General features: G+C 46.4%; 1 protein-coding gene across 2 annotated transcripts; it reads right to left on the reverse strand.

The window, feature by feature from the left end:
* Positions 1-1,017: 1,017 nt before the first annotated feature.
* CMAS (cytidine monophosphate N-acetylneuraminic acid synthetase) lies at positions 1,018-15,906 on the reverse strand. 2 transcript variants are annotated; one of them, XR_014502651.1, is made up of 9 exons: positions 15,658-15,906; positions 13,034-13,176; positions 12,133-12,288; positions 10,290-10,423; positions 8,471-8,565; positions 5,189-5,360; positions 2,951-3,104; positions 2,173-2,326; positions 1,341-1,994 (listed from the first exon to the last, which is right to left on the reverse strand). XR_014502651.1 is itself a non-coding variant. In XM_083402308.1 (8 exons), exons 1-8 carry the CDS (start codon positions 15,867-15,869, stop codon positions 1,110-1,112), a joined length of 1,263 nt encoding a protein of 420 aa, XP_083258434.1. In that variant the 5' UTR covers positions 15,870-15,905; the 3' UTR covers positions 1,018-1,109. The 2 variants fall into 2 exon arrangements, 1 of the variants encoding a protein (XP_083258434.1); XM_083402308.1 differs by lacking the exons at positions 1,341-1,994; positions 2,173-2,326 and adding an exon at positions 1,018-1,306 and having other exon boundaries at positions 15,658-15,905.
* Positions 15,907-18,454: the final 2,548 nt, after the last annotated feature.

Raw genomic sequence — 18,454 nt, forward strand, 5'->3', positions numbered from 1 at the left:
CCTCAATATATAGGAAGGGTTTATCATATGCACCCTCCGGGGGGGATGGGGGACGGGGACGTTCTCCAATAAGGGAAGAGGGATGGGAGGAGAAAAAGAGAATCAGACCTTAAGACCAGACTCAAAAGGTAGCGTGGCCTATGAACCGTTGCAAAAGTCAAACAGATAGCCAACCAGACGGCATCTTAAGCAGCAACTAATGGACCCAGGGCAGTCTATCGCTGCCTTTGCGGAGATTATGTGTCCATCAAGCCTAGGGTTTTTGATCAAGGGTCTACGGCCCTTTCCCATCACCACCCGCCTAATCCTATTAACTGGAGATGCCGGGGTTTGAATCTGGTACCTTTCCACACATGCCACCCCTGAATTATGGGCCCCTCGACTGTACAATCCAGAACAGCGGTGGGATTCAGTTTCTTGCAAACCTGAGAGTCCTTATACATAACCTTGCTGCAGGAGCACACTTCTTGAGAGATGGAGAGTGGAACGCCTGTATTCCTACTAGACAGGAGAGGGCAGACCCTTTCTCACGTAGAAGACCACTCCCTATTCTGTTGGGAGCCACCCAGAGTGGCTGGGGAAACCCAGCCAGATGGGCGGGGTATAAATAATAACTTATTATTATTATCTCTGCAAGGAACTGAACTTTGAAAACAATGGCCCCTTCTCGTTCCCGTCAAATCCGTTCCTTGAGCGATAGCATTTGATACTGATAAAATCCTACATTTGCCTGAAAAAAAAAACCCAAACCACCAAGAATCACATTTGCCAAAGGAAAAAAATAAACCCAGGTCTGCCCCCGCCCCAGGAAGAAAGACATGAATGTTGCAAACTTTAACATTCCAGCAAGACCCATGATGTTGATCTATATTGCAATATTGGCTTGATTTGGCTGGCTTTTTTTTATGTCAGCATGGGACCACAACAGGAAACATAACGATTTGATTTAAATGCTTGGAAATCCATGCTTTTACAATTTCCTGAGAATGCCCTTTGGGATCCTTGAAATGTCAAAATAAAAAAGAAGAAAAAAAAAGAGCACAGTGAGTGAACGATAAGAAATGAATTAGGAGACTGCTTCCCCAAGGGTGGCGGCTTTCAGGATTTTATCAGCAGAGCTTCTTTCCAGCTGAATTCACCTTTTCCATTAGGAGGAATATGTGCTCTGCAAACTCCCGGATCGCGCCGCGGCCACCGTTGCATTTGCAGATGTAGCCTGTGGCTTTCTGGGCAGCAGGGCAGCCGTCGGCGGGGACGGCGCTCATGCCAGCTTTCTTCAGGCACTCCACATCCGATTCCTCATTTCCTGCAGCGACAGAGACGCACATTCGATCGGGACCCTAACAACAAAAGCCCACCCCTAGTAGAAGACTGTTGATTCCAAGCATTCATTCATCAAAGCTTCAGCGTTTCTTTCCCAAGGCAATGAAGGTGCTTGCAACAGTACACCACAAAACCTAAGGTTTCATAGGCTCATAGGATTGGAGAGTTGGAAGGGACTGTGAGGATACCCAGAGCTTATAGGGTTAACAGCTCATGGGATGTTATGTCCTGTCACTGGGGGTGTGTTCGCATCTTTGTTATGTGAACGTTTTACTTTCTGTTTCGCTGCGACAGGAGAAGCATCATGCCTTCGCTCTCTCCTGGCAGAACCGTTTATTTTTGCTGCTGTACAATAAAACTTCGTAGAATAGAGAAGCTGTTGTATGAGAGTTTTACTGCACGGCTGAGATTCCTTCCACACAGGCACAGCGTTGCACAAGATACTCTGCAGGTAGCCGGGAGAAGCAGGTTGGCACAGTGGAAGCGGACCGGACGCCACAACAGTCCCGCTGTTCGCAGCCTAAACGGACGCTCAACGGAACAGGGACCCTCCCCAGGGGTCATCTAATCCAACCCCCTGCACTGCAGGAATCACAGCTGTGCAGGAGAACTTCCCAGCACATTGGGAACAGGAGCCTTTGCTTGGTAAGCATCATAATTTTGCTTGTAATCTTCAGGAGAAGACAGTGGCGTAGCGTGGGTTGTCAGCACCCGGGGCAAGGCAAGGCAAGTAATTTGTGCCCCCTAACCCGTGGATTTGCGCCCCCTAACCCGCGGATTTGCGCCCCTAACCCCCAGATGTTGCGCCCGGTGCGGCCGGCCCCCCCTGCACCCCCCACGCTACGCCACTGGGAGAAGATGAGATTCTCTAGGGTGGCTAATCTGTGGCCTTCAAGATGTCGCTGGACTACAAATGATGTTACACTTGGCCATTGGTCAAGCAGGCAAGGGCTGATGGGAGCTGTAGTTCACCAGCGTATGGAAGATCAAAGGATGGTCATCCCTAGATTAGACCGAACACGTAAAAAAAACACCAAACCCTTAGATGCAAACTCTGACTAGAGCTGTCATAGATACTTTAGATCAGGGCAGACCAACTTTGGCATGGAACCCGCGGGCTGCACCACTGCCTTGTTGTTTGTGCTGGAGGTAAGCCCAAAATTTAGCGCCCTTCCATCCCACATGCAATATAGTGTACCGTATTTTTTGCTCTATAAGACTCACTTTTTCCCTCCTAAAAAGTAAGGGGGAATGTGTGTGCGTCTTATGGAGCGAATGCAGGCTGCGCAGCTATCCCAGAAGCCAGAACAGCAAGAGGGATCACTGCTTTCGCTGCGCAGAGATCCCTCTTGTTGTTCTAGCTTCTGAGATTCAGAATATTTTTTTTCTTGTTTTCCTCCTCCAAAAACGAGGTGCGTCTTGTGGTCTGGTGCGTCTTATAGAGCAAAAAATACGGTATGTAATGAAAGCTTGTGGGTTGGCTCTCCAGTTATTGATGGACTCCAGCTCCCAGCAGCTCCAGCCAGTGCAGCTAATGGCCAGGGACGATGGGAGTTGTAGTCCACAGGCTTCCCGTCTCTGACATACAGCACAGAGCTAGATTTTTCAGGTAGAGATCAGGCCTCACCTAAATAGGCCACTTCCTTCCAGCAAAGCCCCATTTCCTTCCTCCATTTCTCTACGACCGGCAGCTTGTCAGCCACGTTGACTTCCGCGGCACAGCCCAACTTCATGGCAGAAAGAGTCTTCGATGAGCAGTCCCTCTCGGAGATCAGCCGCACCTATGGGCACAAGAGGAGCCTGCAGGATCAGACCAGTGGCCCACCCAGTCCAGCATCCTGTTCTCACAGTGGCCGACCAGGCGTCTGTAGGAAGCCTGCAAGGGGGACGTGAGCAAGGGGGACGTGAGGGGGACGTGAACCTCCATCGTTCTGCCTGGACACTGAGGTCCAGTGCCGAGGGCCTTCTGGCGGTTCCCTTGCTGCGAGAAGCCAAGTTACAGGGAACCAGGCAGAGGGCCTTCTCGGTAGTGGCGCCCTCCCTGTGGAATGCCCTGCCACCAGATGTCAAAGAGAAGAACAACTACCAGACTTTTAGAAGACATCTAAAGGCAGCCCTGTTTAGAGAAGCTTTTAATGCTTAATAGGTTATTGTATTTTAGTGTTTTGTTGGCAGCCGTCCAGAGTGGCTGGGGAAATAATAAATTATTATTAATTATTGTTGTTGTTGTTATTATTAATTATTATTATTATTTAGTACTATCCTGTCCTGAGCAACGTCCAGCAACTGGTATTCAGAACCATGGCTGCCTTCAATTGTGGAGGCAGAGCATGTTAGAGGCCAGAAGAGGAGTTCATCTCCTCTTGCAGGCTTCTCACAGAGCAGTTTCCAGCACGGCTAGCAGCCACCAATAGTCTACTCCTCTTTCATCTGGGTTAAGAGATGGAAAGACAAAGTCCCTACCAGAGAAGAATGGCAAAATAAGCTAATGGACTACGATGAAATGGTAAAACTGACCGGAAAGCTCAGGAACCAAGAAGACCAAAACTTCAATAAAGAATGGGGAAAATACTGGAGAGACCACTATAAGTAGATGAAAACACTATAACACTTCTAATGTAAAGATACAGTGGTACCTCGGGTTACATACGCTTCAGGTTACATATGCTTCAGACTCCGCTAACCCAGAAATAGTGCTTCAGGCTAAGAAGTTTGCTTCAGGATGAGAACAGAATTCATGCAGCAGTGGCGCGGCAGCAGCAGGAGGCCCCATTAGCTAAAGTGGTGCTTCAGGTTAAGAACAGTTTCAGGTTAAGAACGGACCTCCGTACTTAACCTGCAGTACCACTGTACTGTGGATGAAAAGGAAAAGACATCAAATTTGGATGATGAAATAATATGGAGTTGAAAAGGTTTACAATAGGGCCCATGGAGGGGAATGGTGGGAAGTCTAGAGATTCAAAGAAATCTCTATATATGGATATGTATTTTGTATTGTTATAACTCTGTACAGTGGTGCCTCGCAAGACGAAAAGAATCCGTTCCGTTTGTCTCTTCGTCTAGCGGTTTTTTCGTCTTGCGAAGCAAGCCCACTAGTGGATTAGCGCTATTAGCGGTTTAGCGGCTATTAGCGGCTATTAAAGGCTTAAGGGATTTGCGGATTAGCTGCTAAAAGGCTATTAGCAGCTTAGTGCCTTAGAAAAAGGGGGTGGGGAGCGGAAAAAAACCCCCCAGGAATCGCAAGACATTTTCATCTTGCGAAGCAAGCCCATAGAGAAATTCGTCCTGCGAAGCACCTCCAAAACGGAAAACCCTTTCATCTAGCGGGTTTTCCGTCTTGCGAGGCATTTGTCTTGCGGGGCACCACTGTACTTGTAAAATCAAATAAAAATTATTTTCACAAAATAATAATAATAGAAACATACAAAAAAAGTAAGGAAAAAAAAGTCACCTGGGTTGGTTGGTACCACTGTTTTCTGGGGGAGTGAATTTTATCTTGTTATTTTTACAGGGGCTTTACACAATAGTTTTGCAACGTGAAAAGCTCCTGTAAAAACAACATGATAAAATCGTGTTGGAACAAATCTTATTGCAGCAATTTGGGATGTTTCCTTTTTGAGAACTCATACATGCAGTTCCTGAGTTCAGCGGGAGATGGGAGAAATGGCCGCATTTAATCAGGGCAACAAACCCCCGCTAAGCCCCTTCTAAAGTCCCAACCACGTTGAGCCATATGGTTTTGGGGTTCTCTCCCCGAAACACTGAGATCTAGAAACTTGCTTTCCTTACAACAAAAGGCAAGTTCCTCTTGGCAACCCTGACGGGTGAATCAGCCGCAAGACAGCTAAAAGAAGAGAAGACACACCTCGACACCTCTTTTCTGAAGCAGGCGGATTCCAGTCGCATCCCTGACGTCGTAGGAAAGAATCTCCTTCTCGTCTCCCGAGACGTAGATGTGGCCCGTGGTGAGGCATCCGTCAATGGTACAAACCAGCAGCTTCACCTCTTTCAAGGCCTCTTTACCGAAGTAGCCGTACCTGGAAAGATGGATGTGGCAATCGTAAGTAAGGGGGTGGCGTCTGTGTGTTTGTGTGTGACATTTGCCTCTGCTATGCAATCTCACATGACTGGGGAAAGGGGAAACAAATGAGACAGTAAGAACTTCATTCTCACTGAGGTTGCAAACCTGCCTCTGGGCTGCACCACCTCTGCCTTCTTTGGCAATCACTCACAGCCAAGTAAGATTGTCTTCCATAAACACGGTTTTAACAGTGAGTCCGTAAGTGACTTTGGAGGCCAATTCTGGACCCACAGTGGGGACATAGGTTTCTGGGCAGGAGTTGATCATGGTGAGGGTCTGCCAAGCATGCCTTCTTCCTCTTAGCATGTTTCTCCCTTTCGTCCTGAGTTTGAGTGTCTTCAAAGCCCAAAACACCTTTGTTAAAGGCTGTTCTCCGATTGGAGTGCTCGCAGGCCAGTGTTTCCCAGTTGCTGGTGTTTATACTACATTTTTTTAGATTTGCCTTGAGAGAGTCTTTAAACCACCCAATATATTTTTCCTCTAATATGATTCCCTGAACAAGCAGGTGTCAGGAATAAAGGAAGCAAGGCTAGCCTTCTGTGACGTTAACAGATGAGAGTGTGCAGGAGGTGAAATAGTTAAACAGGCTGCCCAATCAGAACCCAGGGGGTGGAGTCAGAAGGACTATAAAACCAGCTCTGGGAGGGGCAAAGGGAGAGTTCGTTGGGTGGAGTGGGAGTGAATTGGGATAGAGTTGTGCGTAGGTTGAGTTAGTGTAACAAAATAGGCTGAGTCAGGAACAGTTAGGAGCTAGGAAGACAAGTAAATATCAGAGAGGTGGTTTAGTGAGAGAGAGCAGGTAGCGAAAGTTATAGGACTGGATAGGCACCCCATGAATGTAATTGACTGATACTGTTTATGAAACCACATGCTTGTTAAACTGCAATAAATAAACAAAAGTTTTTGTTTCAATTTAACCCTGATTGGACTCAGTATTGTACCAGGTAGGGCCTGGGTGGTGGCAGCGAGAAATAAAGTGGTGGCACAGGGATCAATAGACGGTGAAATGTCCGGGGACCCTGCGTGATCGCCACACCTTCTGCCCGATTTTTTTTCCCTTTGAAGAGGGCATTTTTGCATACAGGAAGTATTTGATCGTGTGAATCCCCAATCGCAGGATGGAGTGGTATAGCCCAGGCACAGGTTTTCAACCTCAATGAAAACTGGGCCACGGTGTTTTAGGTATGTATTCCTTACATTTTTAATAATAATAATAATAATAATAATAATAATAATAATAATAATAATAATAATTAATAATAATTTATTTGTACCCTGCCCATCTGGCTGGGTTTCCCCAGCCACTCTGGGCGGCTTCCACAGAGACCAAAAATACACTAAAATGTCACACATTAAAAACTTCCCTGAACAGGGCTGCCTTCAGATGTCTTTGAAAGATAAGATAGCTGCGTATTTCCTTCACATCTGAAGGGAGGGTGTTCCACAGGGCAGGCACCACCACCGAGAAGGCCCTCTGTTTGGTTCCCTGTAACCTCACTTCTCGCAATGAGGGAACCGTCAGAAGGCCCTCGGTGCTGGATCTCAGTGGGGGTGGAGACGCTCCTTCAGGTATACAGGACCGAGGCCGTTTTTTAAAATTTTATTTATGTTTTTATAGCACTCTTCAATTTAAAAATTCATAAGGCAATTAACATTATTCATTTGCAAAAAACTCATTTTTGTTGTGGGCATCCGTATGTCTCCAGAGACAATGGAGTGCACATCTAGGGGTGAGGTCAAACTGCTGGAGAATCACAGCGCCTGCTGTGGCTGCAGAAACTGGTAAGTTGCCTTAGCAGCACCAAAGTGACCTCTCCTGGAGCCTGGACAGTGTGTGTGGCGGTCCTGGGCTGCCCAGACGACAAGAACCCCCCACCAGCCTTGCTGATGTGGTCCAAAGGAAAACAGAGCAATACATTTGACACCAGCTTGGCTGCAGGAGTTGCTGGAAGGAGGCGTACAAGGCACCATACGAACAGTCTTAGGGACACCAGTCTGGATTTGTGTACTAGAATCATAGAGTTGGAAGAGACCACAAGGGCCATCGAGTCCAACCCCCTGCCAAGCAGGAAACACCATCAGATAACTCCTGACATATGGTTGTCAAGCCTCTGCTTAAAGACCTCCAAAGAAGGAGACTCCACCACACTCCTTGGCAGCAAATTCCACTGTCGAACAGCTCTTACTGTCAGGAAGTTCTTCCTAATGTTTAGGTGGAATCTTCTTTCTTGTAGTTTGGATCCATTGCTCCGTGTCCGCTTCTCTGGAGCAGCAGAAAACAACCTTTCTCCCTCCTCTATGTGACATCCTTTTATATATTTGAACATGGCTATCATATCACCCCTTAACCTCCTCTTCTCCAGGCTAAACATGCCCAGCTCCCTTAGCCGTTCCTCATAAGGCATCGTTTCCAGGCCTTTGACCATTTTGGTTGCCCTCCTCTGGACACGTTCCAGTTTGTCAGTGTCCTTCTTGAACTGTGGTGCCCAGAACTGGACACACTACTCCAGGTGAGGTCTGACCTAGGGTTTCCTCCTCAGCCCTTTCTTCTACCGTTGCTGCCCCACAAGGAAAAGGGTAAAAATTTCCATACCATCAACATTAAGCAAAAGACTGCCATATGACGGTGAACAGCATAACGTGAACACTAAAATTATATGTGGGTTAAACCACAGAGCCTAGGACTTGCCGATCAGAAGGTCAGCGGTTCGAATCCCTGTGACGGGGTCAGCTCCCGTTGCTCGGTTCCAGCTCCTGCCAACCTAGCAGTTCGAAAGCACGTCAAAGTGCAAGTAGATAAATAGGTACCGCTCTGGCGGGAAGGTAAACGGTGTTTCTGTGCGCTGCTCTGGTTCGCCAGAAGCGACTTAGTCATACTGGCCACATGACCTGGAAGCTGTACACCGGTTCCCTCGGCCAATAAAGCGAGATGAGCGCCGCAACCCCAGAGTCGGTCACGACTGGACCTAATGGTCAGGGGTCCCTTTACCTTAAAACAAACACATGTAATACAAATTGGAGCAAATTGTGGAGGCGCCAAATAAATGAAATATACACATATATTACCGCAGGACTCTTTGCTCTGCAATGGGCCAGTCAATGTCAACATCTATATCCACGCTATGCTCGGCGCGCATTTCGTAATAAGCCATTTTCCCACCCTAAGCAAAATTAAAAGAATACGCCAGTCAGTTTGGCTGAAGCAGAGAGGGAGGAAGGGGCAGAATATGCCAGCATGTGGTATTTCATGTCAAATGACCTCTGGGGCACATGCAACCACCTGGAGAGCAGCAGGGGCCTCTACCCAACCTTTTCTCTAGCAGCAGAAGGCATTCCCAACATGGAAGGAAGGAAGGAAGGAAGGAAGGAAGGAAGGAAGGAAGGAAGGAAGTCTGCCACTTAATGCTTCCTGGAAGGGGAGACCTGAGCTTAAGCGCCTAAGCAAGGCAAACTGGTAGCTTTCTTAGCCAGGTGTGAATGCAAACTAAAGTCTCTCTGGTCTTGCGCTACACTGGAGCCTCCTCCTACACCTTTCCACTTATTTATTTTCACTTGACAAGGTTTATATCTTGTCCACTGCACTCCATGAGCCAGCCCAGACTAGACTACTGCAATGTGCTCCACGTGGGGCTACCCTTGGAGACGGCTAGGAAGCATCAACTCAGGTCCAAAATGCAGCATACTGGATATTGTATCATTAAAATCTCAGATAAGCACTGCTTTCAAACAGTTAGCTTGCTGGGGAACCACAACTCAGGCAGGAAGTTCTAAACCTTCTCCCCTTTCAATTTTCTTGCCAAATCCCCCCCACAGCCAGCAAAAAAGGCTGGTGTTTGCCCAAAAGGTGCCATTGCAACGTATTTGTTTATTACATTGATCCCCTTTCTCCCCATTTTATCCTCACAACAATCCTGTGAGGTGGGTTAGGTTGAGAAACGGCCTAAGGTCACTCAGTGAGCTTCATTGCTGAGTTGGGACAAGAATCCTGGTTTTCCCAGGGCTCAGTCTAACACCACAGGGGCTCTCAGTGGCACCTTTGGGGCAAATGGCAGCTTTGAAGGGGGATTTTTTTGTGTGGGGAAATGGCACAGGAAAGAAGACACACACCCAGCCAGCCAGGATTCCTTCCCATAATGTAGGCATTTAAAAGAGCAATTAAGGGAACTGCACTGAAATAAGTGTTGTATAGTGTTAAGAGTATTGGACTGGTTGGGAATTGCCCAAGAAAGATGTTAAATTATTTTTGTATGCCACAACTGCTGCTCGAATTTTATTAGCTAAGAATTGGAAAACACAAGAAGTACCAACAGTGAAAGACTGGCAGATGAAAATGATGGATTTTTCGGAGCTGGCCGAGCTGACAGGAAGAGTCCGCGACCAGAAGGAGGAGGAGTATCAGGAAGAATGGATGAAAGTTAAAGACCATTTAGTTAAATATGTTAAGTTAAATTAATTGGAGATGCTTGCAAAAAATAGATAGGCTTAGGATTGGAATAGGTAATGTGATGAATTAATATGTTTAATGCGGAATTTGAAAGAAAGAAAGATGTTAAGTGATTAAGTTAATTTTATAAGAATATTGGTTTTGGAAAACTGTTAGAATGATATCCACTGAAAATCAACCAGGGAGATACGAGGAAGTCACTTAACAATGTTACTAAGTTTGGTTTAAATACGGTTGAGATTTATGTTTGTTTATTTGTTTGTTTGTTTTTATTTTTTTGGGGGGGGGGAATCAATAAAAAAAATTGGAAAAAAAGAGTAATGGACTGAGACCTGAGAGACAGGAGTCTCAAGCTCACCTTAGAGCGCAATTTCAAAAAGAAAAGAAGAAAAACTGTTAAGATGGGATGGACGAAATTCCCAGCTCAACATCTGCACCAACCTGCAAATACCCCTTTTCGATCAGGGGCCTTTTGGCAAAGTAGAAAGACCCGTTTTCATAGAGCTCTCCGTCCCAGTCCTGCCGGCGGGGGCGCTTGGCCGGATTCAGATTTTGAGGTACGGTCACTTCACTTACTGATAAAAGGGGGGAGGGGAGAAAGTGACGAGAGGCAAAAGAACAACATTAATGAGGTGTGTGTGTGTGACTTGCCATGAAGTCCAATGGCAGTTTGATTTTGAATCTCCACTACCCTCGGGATTAAAACTGCATGCAATGCTGCTGTTTCCCACCTCTCTGAGACCTCTCCCTGTGGGGCTTTCGCAGTCCACAGGGTGGATAAAAATCAATTATTAAAAAATATATATGTAAAAAATTGATTTTTTTAAAAAAAATTAAATCAGATTTTTAAAATAAAATGCTTTTTGAGGAAAAATCTTTTTAAAGATAGTTTTCTATTTAAGTTACATTATAGTCCAAAGGCTATTCATCAGGAAATAAGGATTTGTTTTAAGTTTTTCATGTGTGCTAAAACTCAGTCTAAGGTTTTTGTTTTTTTAAAACCATTTAACCACATCAGTTAACAAACATGGATACATATGCTATGTTATTGTTTTATTTAAATAAATTGTCTCTTTCCAATAAAGTACAGCAGGCAAGTTGTCCAAATATAAACAGTTAACTTATTAAACCTCACAATAACCTCATAATTATCTGACAATGTATTTCTAATAGTATAACCAAAATCAGTAATTTTTTATATAACTGCAAAAACTACTCTGAAAATTTATTATTCCAAAAATGAAACCTTCATCTGGTTGTACATATTAAGATTATACCAGCAAGAATGAGTCTTTCTGTAAAAAAATGATTTAAATCAAGTCTTACTGACTAGTGATTTAAATCAAGTCTTACTGACTAGTGATTGAAATCGTGATTGAAATCGATTTGATTTAAATCAAACCAAATCTAACCTGGCAGTCCCAAAAGCAAATTAACGAGGCTTGAGGGGGGCTGGACTAGATGGAGCTTGGTGTTCCTTTCGACTCTACAATTCTATGATCCTATGATCTCCAGGATGCTCTAAAGGCTGATTTCTCAGAGCTGTCGGACGAAGCTGATGTGGAAGACATTACGTTTGGCGTTTCCAGGCGTAAAAACCTCCAATGGCCCCAAAGGAGGAGAGAGATTCAGTCAACTCACTGCCAAAATAAGACTGGCTCTAGCAAATGGCTGGACTGCTGCTCTGCAGCCACCTGAAGCTAAGTGTGGTGTAGTGGTTAAGAGCGGTAGTCTCGTAATCTGGTGAACCGGGTTCGCGTCTCCGCTCCTCCACATGCAGCTGCTGGGTGACCTTGGCCCAGTCACACTTCTTTGAAGTCTCTCAGCCCCACTCACCTCACAGAGTGTTTGTTGTGGGGGAGGAAGGGAAAGGAGAATGTTAGCCGCTTTGAGACTCCTTAAAGGGAGTGAAAGGCGGGATATCAAATCCAAACTCTTCTACTCTTCTTCTTCTAAGGTTAAGATAGTATCTGGTCGCAGAGCAGATATAATGCAAATGGCAAATGAAGCGCTTAACGCGAGCCTAACCACACAATCTGAACTGCAATCACTCAAAATGACCACTGAAGACCTAGAATTAAAGTTTGAGGATCAGTCTAATAGGGATAGACGGAGAAAAAAATGTCTATGTGGGATTCTGGAATAGTAGGAAGGTAGGAGGTTTGGGTGTGTGACATGAGGACTGCCTTGTGCTATGTATGGCACTTATGCACATGTAAGAATGATGAAAACGATAATAGTTTATAATTGCTTGAATGCTTTTATGAGAAGCAATACCGCTCACCTCCTTTTTTTATTTCGCTCCACCGAAACTGATGCCGCCTGACGACGGAGAACACGGAATCAAAGCCATCCTCCTGGATCATTTTGGCCACCCTGGTAAGATCGGTGGGATGTAAACAAGGGGAAGTTGCTTGGATATTTCCTATGACATCAACCTCTGAAGTGGGGAGGGGAAAGGAGAAGAGAATGACACAGAGGAGATGAATATCACAGGGTTTAGGTAACAGTGTGCAGTATTACTCACAATGCATCAATAGCATTTCCAGCACCACATTAAAAAAAGTTCAGGCGGAGACATAAGAGGAAATCCAAAACATGAGCAGGCTATTATCTTTAGCAGGACCAAATCTGAATTTAGCCAGTAGCCTGGTAACCACTGGCAACATGAAATTCCACGCAGATGAGCCAGAGGGGCAGAGCTCCATTTTTTGCTGGTCCCCAGAAGGCTAGTATATTAAAAACAAACAAACCAAAAACAAGCTAGTAACTTTTGCAGAATTGTTTACAAGGCTGAACTGAAAGTCATGAAATAGCAAGCTGATTTTTGGGGGGAGGGGTGTCAAATCCCCCCCATTTCATAAAATTCTTTAGAAACCATGACTGGACGCCAGTTGCAAATGCAATTATTAGGCATGCTTTGCAGTTTCAAAGTGTTTAGCTTTGTTTACTAAATGCAGGTAAAATAAACATGCTGAATCAGAACAATTTCCAACGCAAACTCAATTTTTTCCCAGGTGCAAATCACTGCAATCTGAATTGCCTTATTTTGCCTCTTGTCTAAATTTTAAAGATGGTGATTTGATTTATTATTTGTTTTCAACATTTAAGCTACCTTGAGAAAGGCGGCGGGGGGGGGGGTATAAAAATATAGATACTTTTTAAAACAAAGGTGGACGCCATACCATCGTGACACTTGAGGAACTCCACGATGGCATCTAGGGAGGTAGAGGAGTCTTTCGACACTTCCGAGCTTCTCCGGTGGACTTTTGCCCCAAACTGCTTGGCCACTTTCTCGATTTCGTCGTGGTCTGTGGAAACCCACACGCTGTCGGCAGGCAGAAGGCAGCAGCAACAAGTTATTGCCCAGACAGACAAGAAGGATCAAAGCTATTTCCCTACAAGCCATCGAGAACGGCAGTCACAAGAAAGGAAAACCTTGCAAACATAGGACATTTAATGCAGCTGCATGGTGTTCACATCTTCCTTTGCACATAATAATAATAATAATAATAATAATAATAATAATAATAATAATAATAATTTATTATTTATACCCTGCCCATCTATCTGGGTCTCCCCAGCCACCATGGGCGGCTTCCAACAAAGTATTAAAACACAATAGTCTATTAAACATTAAAAGCTTCCCTAAACAGGGCTGCCTTCAGATGTCTTCTAAAAGTCTGGTAGTTGTTTTTCTCTTTGACAGGGCGTTCCACAGGGCGGGCGCCACTACCAAGAAGGCCCTCTGCCTGGTTCCCTGTAACTTGGCTTCTCGCAGTGAGGTAACTGCCAGAAGACCCTCAGCGCTGGACCTCAGTGCATAGCTGTCAACCATCCCTTATTTGGCAGGAAACTCCCTTATCCCAGCGCCGTGTCCCGCTGCTGTCCTTTACTGATGATGTCCCTTAAATTTCCCAGGTTTCAAAGGAAGCAGCTCCTCTCCCTCCCTCCCTGCCGGCCAGGGAGGAGGGAGGCTCCAACTGTGTTGCTTGGCTGCGTTGCTCACCCAATAAGGAGTCTAAGAACGACTGGGGGGTGGAGCTTGCACGCCTTGTGCCGATCAAATCGGCCGCGTTGCCTGGGGACTTGCCTTTGCTCAGCGCTTTCCAGCGGAGAGGGGACGGTGGTTTTCCTTGCTGCATCCCCTTTGCCGGGCTGTTGCGCTGTGGGAACCACCGCTTGAGGCCTCGTTTGGATGCTGGCTGGGCTTTCTGCCTTTGGCTCGGAGAGGCCATACCTGAGCTTGGAAAATCCCTTATTTTGGCTGCTGATCCCTTATTTTCGAGGCTGCTGGTCCCTTATTTTCAAATCTGTAAGTTGACAGCTATGCCTCTGTGTCCGGGCAGAACAATGGGGGTGAAGATGCTCCTTCAGGTATACTGGACCGAGGCTGTTTACCTAGGACAGGGATGAGGAATCTACAGCCTTCTGAATGTCGCGGGACCACTGCCCCCATCAATCTGTGACGGCTGGCCAGGCTGACGGGAGCTGGAGCCCAACAACATCTGGAGGGCCACAGGTTCTCCATTTCTCAGCCTTAGTGGCAGGCCTGTAAATAGCCAAGTGATTTGGTATCTCATGAGTGGGAATAATATCCAAGAGGGCAGAATGGAAGACTCATGGGACGCCGACTTCAGTATAAAAAAAATGAGTTGTTAAATGCAACAGATAAGACAGACTCATCCTATGCATTCTTTTTTTAAAAATATTTGTTTATTGTTTTCAGCTGGAAAGGAAGAAAGGAGAGAGGAAGGTGCAGCGGGCAACACTGCATAAAAGCGAAGGCAACATTCATGTCCAAGAGTCTATCGCCAGAAAAAAAATCATAGAATTGTTGAGTTGGAAGGGATTCTGAGGGTCATCTAGCCCAACCCCCTGCAAAGAGCCCTGGGAACATGACAATCACAGTCCTTCAACTGTGGCATGGATAAAGGAAACAAAAGGCAACTAGGCCCATTCAAGCACAGCTGACTCAATGAAGTCCTTGTCACTCTAACTTTTACACACCACTAAGCTCCAGATGCAGTTATACCAGTTCTGGAGAGGATTTCCACCCCAACCACTGCATATAGTCATTTGGGCATCCACCCAAAGGTGTGCCTTTGTGGAACAGCTTTTGACTGTTTTTATATGTATGGGGTACTGTTCTGAAATGTTTGTGTTGTTTTAGAGCTATCTATCAAATTGCTGGAATTTTATTTTATTTTAAAACAAATATTATTTGTGTGGCTGAAGCCATTGCAAAAGATAAAGTACACAAAACAGAATAAAACACATTGCACAGTTAAAATAATTATTTGAAGCAGACAATCTGGCACATTCTGCTCCCCTGAGCAATCAGATCGTGGCCACAAAACCTTTCTCCTTCAAACTGCAACAGAACTGGCCACTTTTCCAGAGGTGTAGGAGGAACTGTCCCTTAATAAAAAGTTAATCAAAGACCTAATCAATCTCCCAAGTGGGGGATTTAAGTGTCTGAACGCGGCTGCTCTTAAGTCCTTCTAGACTGGGCAAACCAGTAAGTGGAGTAAATCTTCAGGCACAGTTATTTTTACGCTGTCATTGTTTAATTACAAAAAAGAACAACTGTTTCATTCTTTCTGTAAGCCGCTTTGTGGTTTCCCTCCACTTTACAATCAAGCGGTATATAAATTTTGTGAAATAAATAAACACACACAAGAGCCATTTTTTTTAAAAAAAATGAAAAATCCACAAAAAACCACAGCAATTTAATTTATATAAATTAAGCTAAAAAGCTTTGAAATTTGAAAGAAAAAAAGGAAATGGTAACCACGCATGCGCACACCTCTGGAAGACGCCTGAGTCGAGGGCTGCCCTCAGCACCCAACCAATCAGCGGGACCCCGGCCAGGAGCTTAATGTTCTTCAGCGGGATTCCTTTGCTGCCGCCGCGAGCCAACACCAGCGCCGCCATATGCAGCGGCGGCCGGCCGGCATCTCCCGCCGGCTGGAGGGCGGCGGGCCCTCCAGAGGAGGAATGAGCGGCTGGCGCTGCCATTGCCTGATAAGGTGGGGAAAAACCTTGGAGCCACGTCAGTAGGCCGCGCCCCTTCGAGGAGCATGCCGGGAAGCATAAAGAGGCGTGGCTTCATGAACCTCGCTTCGGGCAAGGGGTTCTGGAATAAGGGTTGTGCGCCTACGTGACAGCTGCGCCGGGGATGATGGGAAGTGTAGTTCGCTAGGGCGGGACGACTAAAAGGGGAAGCGCTTCTTCATGCAGGATATGGCTAATCTGTGGAACTCCCTGCCACAGCAGGCAGTGGTGGCCACCGACTTGGATGGCTTTGAAAGGGGATCATGAAGGAGGAGAGAGCTGTTGATGGCCGCTGGCACCAGGGATAACTCTCCTGGGGATGGGGAGGGCCCGTGATCCCCAGCAGAGCAATAATAATAATATTTATTTATTTATTATTATTTGGATATTTATTTATCCATTCTGAAGGAAATCAGCCCTGAGTGCTCACTGGAAGGACAGATCCTGAAGCTGAGGCTCCAAGACTTTGGCCACCTCATGAGAAGAGAAGACTCCTTGGAAAAAACCCTGATGTTGGGAAAGATGGAGGGCACAAGGAGAAGGGGACGACAGAGGACAAGATGGTTGGACAGTGTTCTCGAAGCTACCAGCATGAGCTTGACCAAGCTGCGGGAGGCCGTGGAAGACAGGAGTGCTTGGCGTTCTCTGATCCATGGGGTCACGAAGAGTCGGACACAACTAAACGACTAAACAACAATGATACATACATACCCTGCCCATCTGGCTGGGTTTTCCCAGCCACACTGGGCGGCTCCCAACAGAATATTAAAAACACAATAAAAAACCAAACATTGAAAACTTCCTGATACAGGGCTACCTTCAGATGTCTCCTAAAAGTCAGATAGTTGTTTATTTCCTTGACATCTGATGGGAGGGCGTTCCACAGGGTTGGCGCCACTACCGAGAAGGCCCTCTGCCTGGCAAAGGAACCCTGATGCTCCCCTTGCCCTGCCATTCAACTATGAGTGAAACCCCCTCCATTCCCTTAGTGAGAGCTGCAGCAATTTCATCCGGGACGTCGCAGGCTGAGGCCAATGCAACTCATTTTCTCAAAATTGCAGTATACAGTGGTACCTCGGATTAAGAACTTAATTCGTTCTGGAGGTCTGTTCTTAACCTGAAACTGTACTTAACCTGAAGCACCACTTTAGCTAATGGGGCCTCCTGCTGCCGCCGCGCGATTTCTGTTCTCATCCTGAAGCAAAGTTCTTAACCTGAGGTAATATTTCTGGGTTAGCGGAGTCTGTAACCTGAAGCGTATGTAACCCAAGGTACCGCTGTATCGCCAAACCGCAATGTTCAGCTGTTGATATACCACAATGTTGAAAAGCTGATATTGCCCAGCTCTAATAGGGAGGAGGTGGCGCTGTGGGTAAAAGCCTCAGCGCTTAGGGCTTGCCGATCGAAAGGTCAGTGGTTCGAATCCCCGCAGCGGGGTGCGCTCCCGTCGTTCGGTCCCAGCGCCTGTCAACCTAGCAGTTCGAAAGCACCCCCGGGTGCAAGTAGATAAATAGGGACCGCTTACTAGCGGGAAGGTAAACGGCGTTTCCGTGTGCGGCTCTGGCTCGCCAGAGCAGCAATGTCACGCTGGCCACGTGACCCGGAAGTGTCTCCGGACAGCGCTGGCCCCCGGCCTCTTTGAGTGAGATGGGCGCACAACCCTAGAGTCTGTCAAGACTGGCCCGTACAGGCAGGGGTACCTTTACCTTTACCTTTAATAGGGAGGAGAACTTATGCACATCATATTGACCTCTCTGGGCAAAATGAGGGTTACAGATGTAACGAACACAGAGCTGGTCTTTGGCAAAGCAGGCCTGCAGCAGGGTTTATCTTAGTTTGGGCATGTGGAACCTGTGCCTTCCTGACGCTGTTGGACTCCGGCTCCCATCAGCTCTAGCAAGCATGGTCAGCAGTCAAGGATGATGGGAGCTGTGGTCCATCAACATCCAGATGGCCACAGGTTCCCCATCACTGCCCCAGTCTAAAGGAAGAGAGGGAGGGAAGTCTGGAGGTTGTGCCTTTAATCCACTGTGTCTCACTGCAACACAGCTTGTGTGATGCCCACACCTTTTATCCTAACGACCTCCCTGGGTTCTTATCTTCTCGTCAATCCTGCAGTAAATTTTCAAGTCCTGCAGAGTGCAGCCTGGCCACAAGTGGGCAGGGGGGAGCTTGCTTCTCTCTCTTACGGAGAAGGAGCATAGCAGTTCAGTGGCACCGCAATCTCTGTTACCGTCCCAGGTTCAATCCTTGACAACTCCGGGTAAGGCTGGGAATGTCCTCTGCCTGAAGAAGAGCTACCAAGATGGAAGGCAGCGTCCGACATTCCTCTCCCTTTCTCTCTGGAATCTCAAGGCCTGAGGGGCTTCTTGCCATCAGTTCCTGAAGGGTGTTGGTCTCGCAAAATGTTGGTCTTTGAATTCACCCTATGTTGGGTTGCTCCATCTACAAGGTCCATGTGAAGTCTGTGCTTGATGTTTAAAAGAATCTCCTCTTGTGCCTCAAGACTTAGAATCATAGAGTTGGAAGAGACCACAAGGGTCATTGAG

Source organism: Podarcis tiliguerta, assembly GCF_965153285.1.
Source record: "Podarcis tiliguerta genome assembly, chromosome: 10".
Lineage (NCBI taxonomy): Eukaryota > Metazoa > Chordata > Lepidosauria > Squamata > Lacertidae > Podarcis > Podarcis tiliguerta.